The sequence below is a fragment of the Mandrillus leucophaeus genome, unplaced genomic scaffold, assembly GCF_000951045.1.
Source record: "Mandrillus leucophaeus isolate KB7577 unplaced genomic scaffold, Mleu.le_1.0 Scaffold54, whole genome shotgun sequence".
Lineage (NCBI taxonomy): Eukaryota > Metazoa > Chordata > Mammalia > Primates > Cercopithecidae > Mandrillus > Mandrillus leucophaeus.
The window spans coordinates 683,996-696,734 of record NW_012105808.1 but is presented as its reverse complement, the minus strand read 5'-3'; the positions used below and the strand labels follow the sequence as shown (position 1 = coordinate 696,734).

Below are 12,739 nucleotides of genomic sequence, written 5' to 3'. Positions count from 1 at the left end.
CCGCTTCCGCTCGCCCTGGGGCCGCTCAGGGAGCCGGGACGCGCTGCCTGGGCTCCGCGCAGTCGGTAAGTCCTTCTTCCTATCCCCCCACTTTCTCCGGGGGAAACTGAGGCCCAGAGGTGCGACTTGCCTTGAGATCCCACCGCCAGTCCGGGCTGCAGCCCACACGGGGAGGGGCCTTGATTCTGGGGAGGGCTCATTGAGGAGGGGGTAGGGTGGTCCTTGTAGCCCCCCACTTTTCACCACCTAGACCCCCACTGCTCAAGCCAGGCTCAGAGTCTGGTGGGGGTTGTCAGAAGGTGAAGGCCCCTCCCCCTGATTTTTTGGTTGGTTGGTTGTTTTTGAGATGGAGTCTGGCTCTGTCGCCCAGGCTGGAGTGCAGTGGCCCCATCTCGACTCATTGCAACCTCCGCCTCCTGGATTCAAGCGATTCTCCTGCCTCAGCCTCCCAAGTAGCTGGGATTACAGGCGTGCACCACCATACCTGGCTAATTTTTGTATTTTAGTACAGATGGGGTTTTACCATATTGGTCAGGCTGTCTCAAACACCTCAGGTGATCCACCCGCCTTGGCCTCCCAAAGTGCTGGGATTACAGGCCTGAGCCACCACGCCCGGCCCCCCTCCCCTTGTTTTAACTTTCTGGGGCAGACTTCTTCCTGCTTCCTGGGCCAGCCCAGGCTCTGGGCTCAGAGAGGGGCACGGATGCAGCTGACCACACAGCCGTCTCAGCACCTGGAGACACCCGGGACCCCAGACCCTTAGTGCACCAGAGGTCCAAATGCTAGAGCCAGTGGGGCCTGAGAGCCAGGGAAACAAGGTCCCAGTGGGACCCAGCCTCCTTCAGCTGGTGCCTGGGCCCGGGCTCACCCGCCTGCCTTCATGCTCTGCTGGCAGCGGGACGTCCTGGCTCACTTGGCAGCTGCTTCCCTTCCCTCCCCTCCCCTTTCTCCCTGCAGGCCGGGGTCACGAGGAGGGTGTGGATGGCAAGTGACTTCATCCCTGCCCGACGGATGGAGAAACTAAGGCCCAGAGAGGCAGTCAGCCTCCTCCCCTTTCCTGCTCCAGCCTCAGCAGTGGCCCCCTCCCTCCACTGGCCGCCCCAGTGCTCAGTCCCACCCCCTCCGCTGATGAGGCCATGAGGCACCGACTGGACCCAGGCCAGGTCACCCCTCCCTGTCCCATCCCCAATCTGGGGGACTCTCTGCTGTCTGGAAGCTGAGGGAGCCCTGGGGCCGCGGTGCAGCTGGGGGCCTCTTCCGGGGACCCAACTCCTGATCCAGCCCCTGCCGGCCGCACCTTCTGCAGAGTGTCACAGAATCATGGACTGAATCCATTCGGCCCCCACTGCACAGATGGGAAAACTGAGGCCTGGGAGAGTGGAGTGGCTGGCCTCAGGCCACACGGAAAGGTAGAAGCAGTGATGGTGGGGAGGGCGAGGAGGGGGCCCCAGCCCTAGGAGGCACCTGTGTACTATTCTTGAATGATCCCTCCAATCATCAAGCATCGATTAAGCACCTACTGTGTACATTATAGCACAATACACATATCAATGACATTGCAAGCTGGGCACAGTGGTTCATGCCTATAATCCTAGCACTTTGGGAGGCCGAAGCGGGTGGATCACTTGAGGTCAGAAGTTTGAGACCAACTTGGCCAAGATGGTGAAACTCTGTCTCTACTAAAACTACAAAAAGTAGTCGGACGTGGTGGCGGGCACCTGTAATCCCAGCTTCTCGGGATGCTGAGGCAGGAGAATCACTTGAGGGGAGGGTTGCAGTGAGCCGAGATTGTACCCCTGTACTCTAGCCTGGGCGACAGAGCGAGACTCCATCTCAAAACAAACAAACAACAACAACAATAATTGCAGATGACATTTTGAGTTCTTCCTCTCCATACCGGGCTCCATGCCTCCTGTCTTCTTTACCTGATCAACGGGACCCCTCAACTTTCCTGTAAGGGAGGCTTTATTACCCTGTTTTTCAGAGGAGAAGTAGGGCTCAGAGAGGTTTAGTTACTGTCCAAGATCACACAGCCAGTCAGGACAGAGCCAGGACACAATCCTGTCTGTGGCGGTGGCTCCATGGATTCAGCCCCTCTGTTCCCCAGGCCCCGCCTCTTCCAGAACCTCCTGCTCCTCCTGTGGGCCCTGCTGAACTGCGGTTTGGGGGTCAGTGCTCAGGTAAGGGGGGGCATGAGCCCAGGGGGTGGCGAGTGGGCATGGGGACCCAGCCAGCACTGTGGGGTCACCAGCATCTCCCCACCAGGCTGACCGTGCCTCTGTCTCCCCAAGTAGGGTCCGGGCGAGTGGACCCCATGGGTGTCCTGGACCCGCTGCTCCAGCTCCTGCGGGCGTGGTGTCTCCGTGCGCAGCCGGCGCTGCCTCCGGTGAGCGGGCCGGGGCTGGGAGGGGGTCCCTGCCCCTCCTCCCCCGCTGGCCCAGCCCGGCCCCTGGCCACACCCTCGGCCTGCCCACACATGCTGTGCCCTTTAATCCCGCTGATCCCACTGGAATGTGGGTGGGGTTGGCGGGGGCAGAGGGTGGAAGGCCAGCCCCAGGAGGGGGTCCCTGGGGGTTCTCGCCACACTCTGGCTCCCTGCAGGCTTCCTGGGGAAGACCCATGCTGGGGAGACTCCCATGAGTACCGCCTCTGCCAGTTGCCAGTAAGTCCTGCCCACCTCTCAGACCACCCTCCCACCCCAGGCTGCCTGAAGCCGGCCACCTGCCCCTTGGGTTGTCCCAGCCTCTGGCTCACCTATCTCTGTCACTAGGACTGCCCCCCAGGAGCTGTGCCCTTCCGAGACCTACAGTGTGCCCTGTACAATGGCCGCCCTGTCCTGGGCACCCAGAAGACCTACCAGTGGGTGCCCTTCCATGGGGGTGAGTAGCCTGGTATCCTGTGGTCAGAATTGGTTCAGAGTGAACAACTCATTACTCTTAAGGAGAGGGACTTGGAGGGTTGCAAAGAGACAAGGGTATTAGCACTAGGGTTTTGAAGGATATGTAGGAGTTGGTGAAGTGAAACAGAAACAGCATATGTTAGGCGTGAAACAGGGGCAGAGGGAAGCAGGGTTCATGCTGAGGATTCCGACTGAGGATTGACTTAGAGCTGTATCCAGAGGCCAACAGTTCTCAAACTTATCCCAGTAGCAGGAAATGTTGCTGCATTGAGCTGAAAATAGCAAGTTATATAACTATGTGCCTGGGGCAGTTCGCCTCCAGATTTCAGGGTGACAGGCAGCTTCACACGCCATGGGGAAGGCAGACACAGATAGAAGAAAAGCCTAGAATGAACGAAGTGCCATCCATCAACCTCATTTCCGTCCTTCTTTCCCTCCTTTCCCTCCTTCCTTCCTTCCTTCCTTCCTTCCTTCCTTCCTTCCTTCCTTCCCTCCTTCCTTCCTTCCAAGAATTGGAGGAAACCTGCTGTGATCCCACCCTCGCAGAGGCCCACTGGGGTCAGCCCAGGATCCGTTCCAGCCAGGGTCCACCAGCCAGACTCAGGGAAATGGGAGCCAAAAGGAGCTGGAGAGAAGGAGGAGTGGAAATCAGGGCTGTCAGACTGTGTGTATATGATCAGACAGCCCATTTTTGCCCCACTTCCAGGCAGAAGGGGAAACTGAGGCCCAGGGAGGACCAGCGACACACCTCGGTTGTGCGGGACTCAGTCCAGTCAGTACTGGACACACACTTCACTGGGCACTTGCTAGGTGCTTGGGCCAGGTGCTCAGATCTTCTTTTTTGTTTGTTTTTTTGTTTTTTTGAGATGGAGTCTCGCTCTGTCACCCAGGCTGGAGTGCAGTGGCATGATCTCGGCTCACTGAAGCCTCTACCTCCCTGGTTCAAGCGATTCTCCTGCCTCAGCCTCCGAAGTAGCTGGAGTTACAGGCTCCCACCACCAAGCCCAGCTAATTTTTTGTTGTTGTATTTTTGGTAGAGATGGGATCACACCATGTTGCCCAGGCTGGTCTTGAACTCCTGGCCTCAGGAGATCTGCCCACCTCAGCCTCCCAATGTGCTGGGATTACAGGCATGAGCCACCGCACCTGGCCTTTTTTAAGGTCATCCATCTGCACACTGATAGAGTTCTTGCTTCTCTATCCTAGAGCTTAGAACAGTGTCTGGAAAACAGTAGGTGTTCAGTGGAATGAAGAATGAGTAATGGTGTTAAAAATGAATAGTATGTAAGGACTCCTAATATAAAGACTATGAATGAATGAGTGAATGAATGAATGAATGAATGAATGCAGCCCCAGGATACTTGCCTGGGAGTCCTAGGTTGCTGGAGGCAGAGCACCTACGGTCCAGTCCTGGCTCTGCCTCAGCCTCAATGTGTGGCTTTGGCTGAATCTCTGGGCTTCATCTGCCCAAGGTGATGGTCGCCTGATGAAGTTTGGTAGAAGGGGCCTGGAACTCGAATAGGGGTCCCCGGCCCACTGACTCCTCCTGCCCTCAGCGCCCAACCAGTGTGACCTCAACTGCCTGGCTGAGGGGCACGCCTTCTACCACAGCTTCGGCCGCGTCCTGGATGGCACCGCCTGCAGCCCGGGTGCCCAGGGGGTCTGCGTGGCTGGACGCTGCCTTGTAAGGACTCGCCAGGCCCCGCCCGAGCCCCACCCACCTTTTACTCAGGCTCCACCCACAGCCTCCTCCCTAGGCTCCACCTCCACCTTCCCATTAGCCTCCACCCCTTCCCTAGACTCCATCCCTTCCCTAGACTCCACCCCTTCGCCTCCCCTTCCAGGCCTCGCCCCCAGCCCCAGCTTAGGCACCCACCCCCTGGGCACCACACCCATCCTCCTCCCTCCAGGTCCTGCTCCTCCCTAGGCTCCACCCCCATCTTCCCTCTGGGCCTTGTCCTCTTGCTCCCAAGCACTGCCCTTTCCCCAGGTCCTGGCCCCCCCAGCGTCAGTGACGCCGCGCCTGTCCTTCACCCTTTAGAGCCCCGGCTGTGATGGGTTGCTGGGCTCGGGTGCCCTGGAGGACCGCTGCGGCCGCTGTGGAGGCGCCAACGACTCGTGCCTTTTCGTGCAGCGCGTGTTTCGTGACGCCGGTGACTGCCTGCCCTGTCCTCCCTGCACACACGTCAGAGCGGGCCCTTTAACAAGCTGTGGCCCGGAAGCAAATTTCCGTGCTGATTGGCCAGTGTGCGGCCCAGCCCCTCTTTCTCCTCATCCTGATTGGCTACTGACAGATTGTCCCTCCCTTCCCCAGAACAGATGGGGTTTTAACGCTTTCCCTGCCACACTGAAGCAATAGTAATTGTAACTCCAACCGTTTACGAAGGGTTTTCCGGTTCCCAGGACCCTGGCTAGCTGTCTTACCCTCAGTAGCTCATTTCATCTTCAAGTCATCGCTCAAATACACCCCCACTGGCACCCCAACACCCTTTTACCCTCCCACCCAGGTGCCTTCGCTGGATACTGGAACGTGACCCTGATCCCCGAGGGCGCCAGACACATCCGCGTGGCGCACCGGAGTCGCAACCACCTGGGTATCCTAGGGTGTGAGGCGGGAGGCACCCTGCAGGCCGCCCGTGGGCGGTTGTCCCTGTTTACAGATGGGGAGACTTGAGGCCTGAGGAGGGGACCCCGGGGTCTGGGAGACGAGATGGACACGTTCCTGAGGGCTGACTGTTCCCTTGCAGCGCTGATGGGGGGCGATGGGCGCTACGTGCTTAACGGGGACTGGGCAGTCAGCCCGCCAGGGACCTATGAGGCGGCCGGCACCCATGTGGTCTACACCCGCGACACAGGGCCCCAGGAGACATTGCAAGCAGCCGGGCCCACCTCCCACAACCTGCTCCTACAGGTGCCGCCGGGCCTCCAAGAGGGTCAGAGGGGGGAGGCTGGTGAGAGAGAGTCAGAGGGGGGCAGTTAGGGACAAGGTCAGAGAGGGGAGGCTGGTGACAGAGTCAAAGGGTGTCGGCTGGGGACAGGGTCATGGCAGGGAGTTTGGTGACAGGGTGTCAGAAGGGGTCGGATGGGAACAGGGGGTCAGACAGGGGAGGCTGGGGACAAGGTCAAAGGGGGTCAGCTGGGGACAGAGTGTCAGAGGGGTAAGGCTGGTGACAGGTTTAGAGGGGGGCGGTTGGGGACAGGGTCAGAGGGGGAAGTCTGGTGACAGAGGGTCAGAGGGGGTTGGCTGCGGACAGAGGGGAGAGGTTGGGGACAGGGTCCGGGGATCAGCTAGGGACAGAGCATCAGAGGAGAGAGGCTGGGGACAGACAGGGTCAAAGGGGGGAGGCTGGGGTCATAGGATCAGAGGGAGGAGGCAACCCCAGCCTCTGGTGAAGCTCCCTGTGTGCCCTCCCCTGCTCCAGGTTCTCCTGCAGGAGCCCAACCCCGGCATCGAGTTTGAGTTCTGGCTCCCTCAGGAGCGCTACAGCCCCTTCCAGGCTCGGGTGCAGGCCCTGGGCTGGCCCCTGCGGCAGCCGCAGCCCCGGGAGGTGGAGCCTCAGCCCCCCGCAGCCCCTGCTGTCATCCCTGCACGGACCCCAACCCTGGCCCCAGGTGAGGTGGGGACAGCCAGGGTGGGGAATGAGTGGGGGCTGAGGCCTCTGCCCCTCACAGCACCGCCCACCCCACAGACCCCTGCCCACCCTGCCCTGACACCCGAGGCCGCGCCCACCGACTGCTCCACTATTGCGGCAGTGACTTTGGTGAGACCCCCGACCCCTACTCTCACGTAGCCCTTATTAACCTGGCCTCCTGCTGACCTCTGACCCTAATCTGACTTTACCCTTGACCCTTTCTTCTGACCCTAATTTGCCTCTTGACCCTAACCACTCATTGATCCCTCACGTGATCCTGACTCCAGTCCCTATAGATCCCGAGGTCCCACCTGACCCTCAGCCCCTCTTCTGGCAATGTGGGTGGGGCGTGGAGATTTGCGCAGAGTTGAGCAGCCAGCTAGCTCAGCATGACCCCCAACAGTGTTCCAGGCCCGAGTGCTGGGCCGCCACCGCCAGGCCCAGGAGACCCGCTACGAGGTACGCATACAGCTGGTCTACAAGAACCGCTCACCACTGCGGGCCCGCGAGTACGTGTGGGCACCAGGCCACTGCCCCTGCCCGATGCTGGCACCCCACCGGGACTACCTGCTGGCTGTCCAGCGCCTTGTGAGCCCTAACGGCACACAGGACCGGCTGCTGCTGCCCCATGCTGGCTACGCCCGGCCCTGGAGCCCCGCGGAGGACAGCCGCATACGCCTGACTGCCCGACGCTGTCCTATCTGAGCCCCCGCAGGAGCCCTGGCCACACACAGCAAGAAAGATACATCTGACCAGTCTCAACGTCAGCATATTTCCCCTCTCACCCTGGCTTCCAGGCAGCTCTGAAATATGTCCCACCTGTGCAGCTATGTGACTCCCTCCCGCACACACTTAGACACCTCTGCATGCAGTTGGAGTCACTGTCACAAGCCGGCAGGCACTGGTGAGGAGACACTGAAGAGACTCTGACTTGTATTTTGCTTCTCTCCTTGGCTGCCAGGAAGCTCATAGCTATTTATACTCAGAAAGTTTAACTCTGCTTTCATTCTCTTTGCGTCACACTCGCTTTGAGACACTGTCATGAACGAGCATGACACCCTGCTGCCCTGGGTACACGGAAACTCATCTGTTTAATTCCCAAACACTGTGCTGTCTCTCCTCTCTGCTACTCACACACAACCTCGTGTGTGAAGAGCAGAGACACTGTCACAAACAGGCATGCCACTTAGAAGACATGCCTAACCAGGCACTGTAACGTACCAATTTCCCCTTTTCCCCTGGCTACTGGGAAACTCAGAGACAATCTTTTCAGCCTCAGCATTTCTGGCTGGATTTCTGCCCATCAATATGCTCACCCCTCCCCTCCTCTTTTTTTTTTTTTTTTTTTGAGACACGGCCTTGTTTTGTCACCTAGGCTGAAGTGCAGTGGTACAATCATCGCTCACTGCAGCCTCGAATTCCTGGGCTCAAGCGATCCTCCCACCTCAGCCTCCACAGCAGCTGGAACTACAGGTGTGAATCACCATGCCCAGCTACCTTTTAAATTTTTTGTAGAGAGGGGGTCTTGCTATGTTGGCCACACTGTTCTCCAACTACTGGCCTCAAATGATCCTCCTGCCTCAGCTTCCCAAAGCACTGGAATTTCAGGCATGCACTATCGTACTGGCTGTTCACCCCCCTTTTATTCCTCTTTAATTTTTACAAGCACTTTTTAAAAAATTACTTTAAGTTCTGGGATACATGTGCAGAATGTGCAGATTTATTAGATTAGCATCCATCAACCTGTCATCGAGGTTGTAAGCCCCGCATGCATTAGGTATTTGTCCTAATGCTCTCCCTCCCCTTGGCCCCCACCCCACAAAGGACCCGGTGTGTGACGTTCCCCTCCCTGTGTCCATGTGTTCTCGTTGTTCAACTCCCATTTATGAGTGAGAACAAGTGGTGTTTGGGTTTCTGTTCCTGTGTTAGTTTGCTGAGAACGATGGCTTCCAGCTTCGTCCATGTCCCCGGAAAGGACATGAACTCATTCTTTGTTATGGCTGCAGAGCACTTTTTTTTAAAGCACCCCCATCACATGCAGTCGGTCACAGAGACTCAGGGACGCGCTGGTAGAACCCCGTCTCAGTTTTACTCATGGGTAGACACACATGTTCACACGCACCCCACCCCTCCTTCCGGCCCAGCCTCACCTCCTCCCTGCACATCTGACCCTGTGTGGGGTGAGGTCAGGGAATAGATGAGGATAGGAGCAGGTGGGGAATGAATGGAGCTTTGGTAGGTCCTGAGCCTCCCCCAACTGCCACATACTTTCTCAGGCCCACACTGGGAGCCCCTCCCCAGCTGAGGAGGTACGTGAGAGCCACTGCTGTCTGTGGGCTGCCAGCCCACTATGTTCTTCTGCAACCAGGAGGTTGGACATGGGCTGTGTGTGTACTAGGGGGTGACACGAGTTCACTCAGTAAACCCTCCCCTATGGGGTGCCAACCCTCTGCCTCTCACTCCTGATGGATGGCACACGCTGCCACCTGGGACAAACCACTCTGTGTGGGACCAGTGGTTGCATTTCTCTCTGGGGCCTGGGATGCCTGGGGTCCGTGGGTTCCCGCTGACCACTGGGCACTGACAAGCTGCCCCCACCAGGGAGGGAGCAGCCAGAGAGAATGAAAGGCAAGGAGGCTGCTGAGGCAGAGGGAGTCGCCGAGGGGTGCAGGACATCGGTGGACTTGGCCCCTGATCTTGCAGGTGACCCCAGGCCAGGTGCAGCCCCTCTCCGGCCTCAGTTTCCCCCTCAGTGAATGGCGCCCTCAAAACCCCTCCCAGCTCTGACATGGGAGTTACTCTTTCCTGGAGCCCTTCCCTAGCCCCCTTTCTTCCTTCAGACATTTCTGCAGCAAGTGCTTATTGAACACCGACGGCATACCAAGGACCCAGCGCAGCCTGGGACGGCCCGGCGCTTCAGTGATGCGGTGCCTTCTGTGATTGACATCTGCAGCAAGCGCTGCCGGCGGGGGTCCCAGGAGCTCCCCAGCCAACGGCCGCGGGTACTGCAGGGCTGCGTGGGGCCGCAGTGCCCCCTGGCGGCAGGACGGGGCATGAAGGGACTCCGTGCGCGCCGCGTGGCTTGCAGCCCAGGTGCCCTGAGCCCACTTCCGCGTGGGCACTCGCTTCCCCATGGACGCGGGCCCCTCTCGCAGGCCTCCTCGTGACAGCACTGGCTCCTGAGGCCACTGTCGGTGCCTGCCGGGCCCCCACTGCCCTCCCTCCCCAACTAGTCTGCAAGGTGGTCCCCTCTCCCCGGCTGTGGTTTGGGGTGTGCCAGGGAATGGAGCTTTCAGGTCTCTCTCGGCCACTGCCCCGGCGCCTGGATCTCAGACAGTCACCCTGGGGGCTGCCCAACACGCCAGGGGAGCTGACACTCGGAGGGTTTCCTCAACAGGGACCCCAGGCTGTGCCTGAGGCCAGGGAGAAACACGCATGAGGCTGTCCCACAGTCCCTACCGCCAGGAGCACGCCATTCCCACGTGGGCGAGAGGACCCCAGCATGATTTGAAAATGACGACATTGTTTCCAGTGAGAACCACGTAACAATCGGCAATAAATGGTCTCTAGATTTGTGCTTTAGCTTTAAAGCCAACTAGTGAACGTTCTGGTATCTTTGTTATTTTTGTTTTTTAGAGCCAGGGTCTGACTGTGTCTCCCAGGCTGGATTGCAACGATGCCATCATAGCTCACCACAGCCTCCACCTCCCGGGCTCCAGTGATCCTCCTGACTGAGCCTCCGGTGTAGCTAGGACTACAGGTGCATGCCACCATGTGTGGCTGATTTTTCTTTTATTTTTGGTACAGAGGGTGTCTCTCTATGTTGCCAAGACTAGTCTTGAATTCCTGGCCTTAAGCGAATCTCCTGTCTCAGCATCCTAAAGCGCTGGATTACAGGTGTCAGTCACTGCACCCGGCTGTCACTCTTTCCTCCTTTTATTTATTTTTATTTATTTTTTGAGATGGAGTTTTGCTCTTGTCGCCCAGGCTGGAGTGCAATGGCGCAATCTTGGCTCACTGCAACCTCCGCCTTCCGGGTTCAAGTGATTTTCCTGCCTCAGCCTCCTGAGTAGCCGGGATTACAGGTACCCGCCACCACGCCTGGCTAATTTTATATTTTTAGTAGAGACAGGGTTTCACCATTTGGCCAGGCTGGTCTTTAACTCCTGACCTCAGGCGATCTGCTCGCCTCAGCCTCCCAAAGAGCTGGGATTACAGGCATGAGCCACCGAGCCCGGCCTCCATTTACCGTTTTAGGCCAGCTGTGGTGGCTCATGTCTATAATCCCAACACTTTGTGAAGCTAAGGCAGGAGAATTGCTTGAGCCCAGGAGGTCGAGACTACACTGAGCTGTGGTTGCACTGTTGCACTCCAGCCTGGGTCACAGAATGAAACCCCCTATCTATTTAAAAAAATAAAGGCCGGGCGCGGTGGCTCATGCCTGTAATCCCAGCACTTTGGGAGGCCGAGGCGGGTGGATCACTTAAGGTCAGGAGATCAAGACCATCATGGCTAACATGGTGAAACCCCGTCTGTACTAAAAATACAAAAAATTAGCCAGGCATGGTGGCGGGTGCCTGTAGTCCCAGCTACTTGAGAGGCTGAGGCAGGGGAATTGCTTGAACCTGGGAGGCGGAGCTTGTAGTGAGCAGAGATCGCGCCACTGCACTCCAGCCTGGGTGACAGAGCGAGACTCCATCTCAAAAAAAAAAAGAAAAAAGAAAAAGAAAAAGAAAGTGAAGGACCATGCCAGGTGCAGAGCGAGCTCGGCACCCTCTCTTCTCCCTCGGGGCCATGACCAGACCACATTCTTCAAAGCAGCCGGGCCAGTGATCGGCAGATCCTGACAGCCTGGTCTGCCATCCCCATGTGGTTACTGACACAGGGTCGGGGGTGATTAATCATTAGTTTTGCTCTTTGCTCTGATAAATCCTGCACCCCGAGTAAAAGACAAAGTCCTGGGCCGGGCGTGGTGGCAGGTGCCTGTAATCCTAGCTACTCAGGAGGCTGAGGCAGGAGAATCGCTTGAACCCAGGAAGCAGAGGTTGCAGTGACCCAAGATCTTGTCATTGCACTCCAGTCTGGGCAACAAGAGTGAAACTCCGTCTCAAAAAAAAAAGAGAAAGTGCCCCTGTGCCCTCTCAGTGCCTGTGTGGTGCAGCCCTGAAAACTCCCCTTTTCCCTCCTTCCTGCCCTCCCTCCTCCCTGCCCTCTGTCCTCCCTGACCTCCCTCCTCCCTGACCTCCTTCCTCCCTGCCCTCCCTCCTCCCTGACTTCCCTCCTCCCTGCCCTCCCCTTCTCTGCTCCAGCCACAGGAGCCTCCCTTCTGTGCCTCCTACTCACCAGCATGGTCCTGCCTCAAGGCCTTTGCACAGGCTGTGCCCTCTGCCTAGAACACTCTTTTTTTTTTTTTGAGAAAGTATCTTGCTCTGTTGCCAGGCTGGAGTACAGTGGTGCTATCTGGGCTCACTGCAACCTCCACCTCCCGGGTTCAAGCAATTCCCCTGCCTCAGCCTCCTAAGTAGCTGGGATTACAGGCATGTGCCACCACACCTGGCTAATTTTTTGTATTTTAGTAGAGACGGGATTTCACTATGTTGGCCAAGATGGTCTCGATCTCCTGACGTCATGATCCGCCCACCTCGGCCTCCCAAAGTGCTGGGATTACAGGCGTGAGCCACCCACCCAGCCTTTTTATTTATTTTTTTTCTTGAGATGGAGTCTCACTCTGTCACCCAGGCTGGAGTGCAGTGGCACGATCTCCACTCACTGCAACCTCTGCCTCCCAGGCTCAAGTGATTCTCTTGCCTCAGCCTCCTAAGTAGCTGGGACTCCAGGCATGTGCCATCATGCCTGGCTAATTACTGTATTTATAAGTAGAGACAGTGTTTCACCATGTTGGCCAGGCTGGTCTCGAACTCCCGACCTCGGGTCATTCGCCTGCTTTGGCCTCCCAAGGTGCTGGGATTACAGGTGTGAGCCACCACGCCCGGCTCACCACTCTTTTTCTTTTGGAGACAAGGTCTTCCTCTGTTGCCTAGGCTGGAGTGCAGTGATCATGGCCAGACATGGTGGTGCGCGCCTGCAGTCCCAGCTACACAGAAGGCCAAAGGAGGAGGAATTCTTGAGCTCAGGAGGCTGAGGATGCAGTGAGCCATGATTAAATTACTACACTCCGGCCTGGGCAACAAAGCCAGAACCTGTCTCA

At 57.8% G+C, this 12,739-nt stretch overlaps 1 protein-coding gene across 2 annotated transcripts; it reads left to right on the top strand.

The window, feature by feature from the left end:
• On the top strand, positions 1–8,224 carry ADAMTSL5 (ADAMTS-like 5). Of its 2 annotated transcripts, XM_011997422.1 has the most exons (13): positions 9–65; positions 1,307–1,409; positions 2,108–2,180; positions 2,295–2,386; positions 2,602–2,662; positions 2,771–2,879; positions 4,456–4,583; positions 4,941–5,052; positions 5,407–5,493; positions 5,647–5,810; positions 6,322–6,511; positions 6,589–6,660; positions 6,935–7,520. In XM_011997422.1, the coding sequence occupies exons 2-13, from the start codon at positions 1,354–1,356 to the stop codon at positions 7,234–7,236; spliced, it is 1,446 nt and encodes a 481-aa protein (XP_011852812.1). In that variant the 5' UTR covers positions 9–65; positions 1,307–1,353; the 3' UTR covers positions 7,237–7,520. The 2 variants fall into 2 exon arrangements, with proteins under 2 accessions (XP_011852813.1, XP_011852812.1); XM_011997423.1 differs by lacking the exon at positions 1,307–1,409 and having other exon boundaries at positions 1–65; positions 1,869–2,180; positions 6,935–8,224.
• The last annotated feature ends 4,515 nt before the right edge of the window (positions 8,225–12,739 follow it).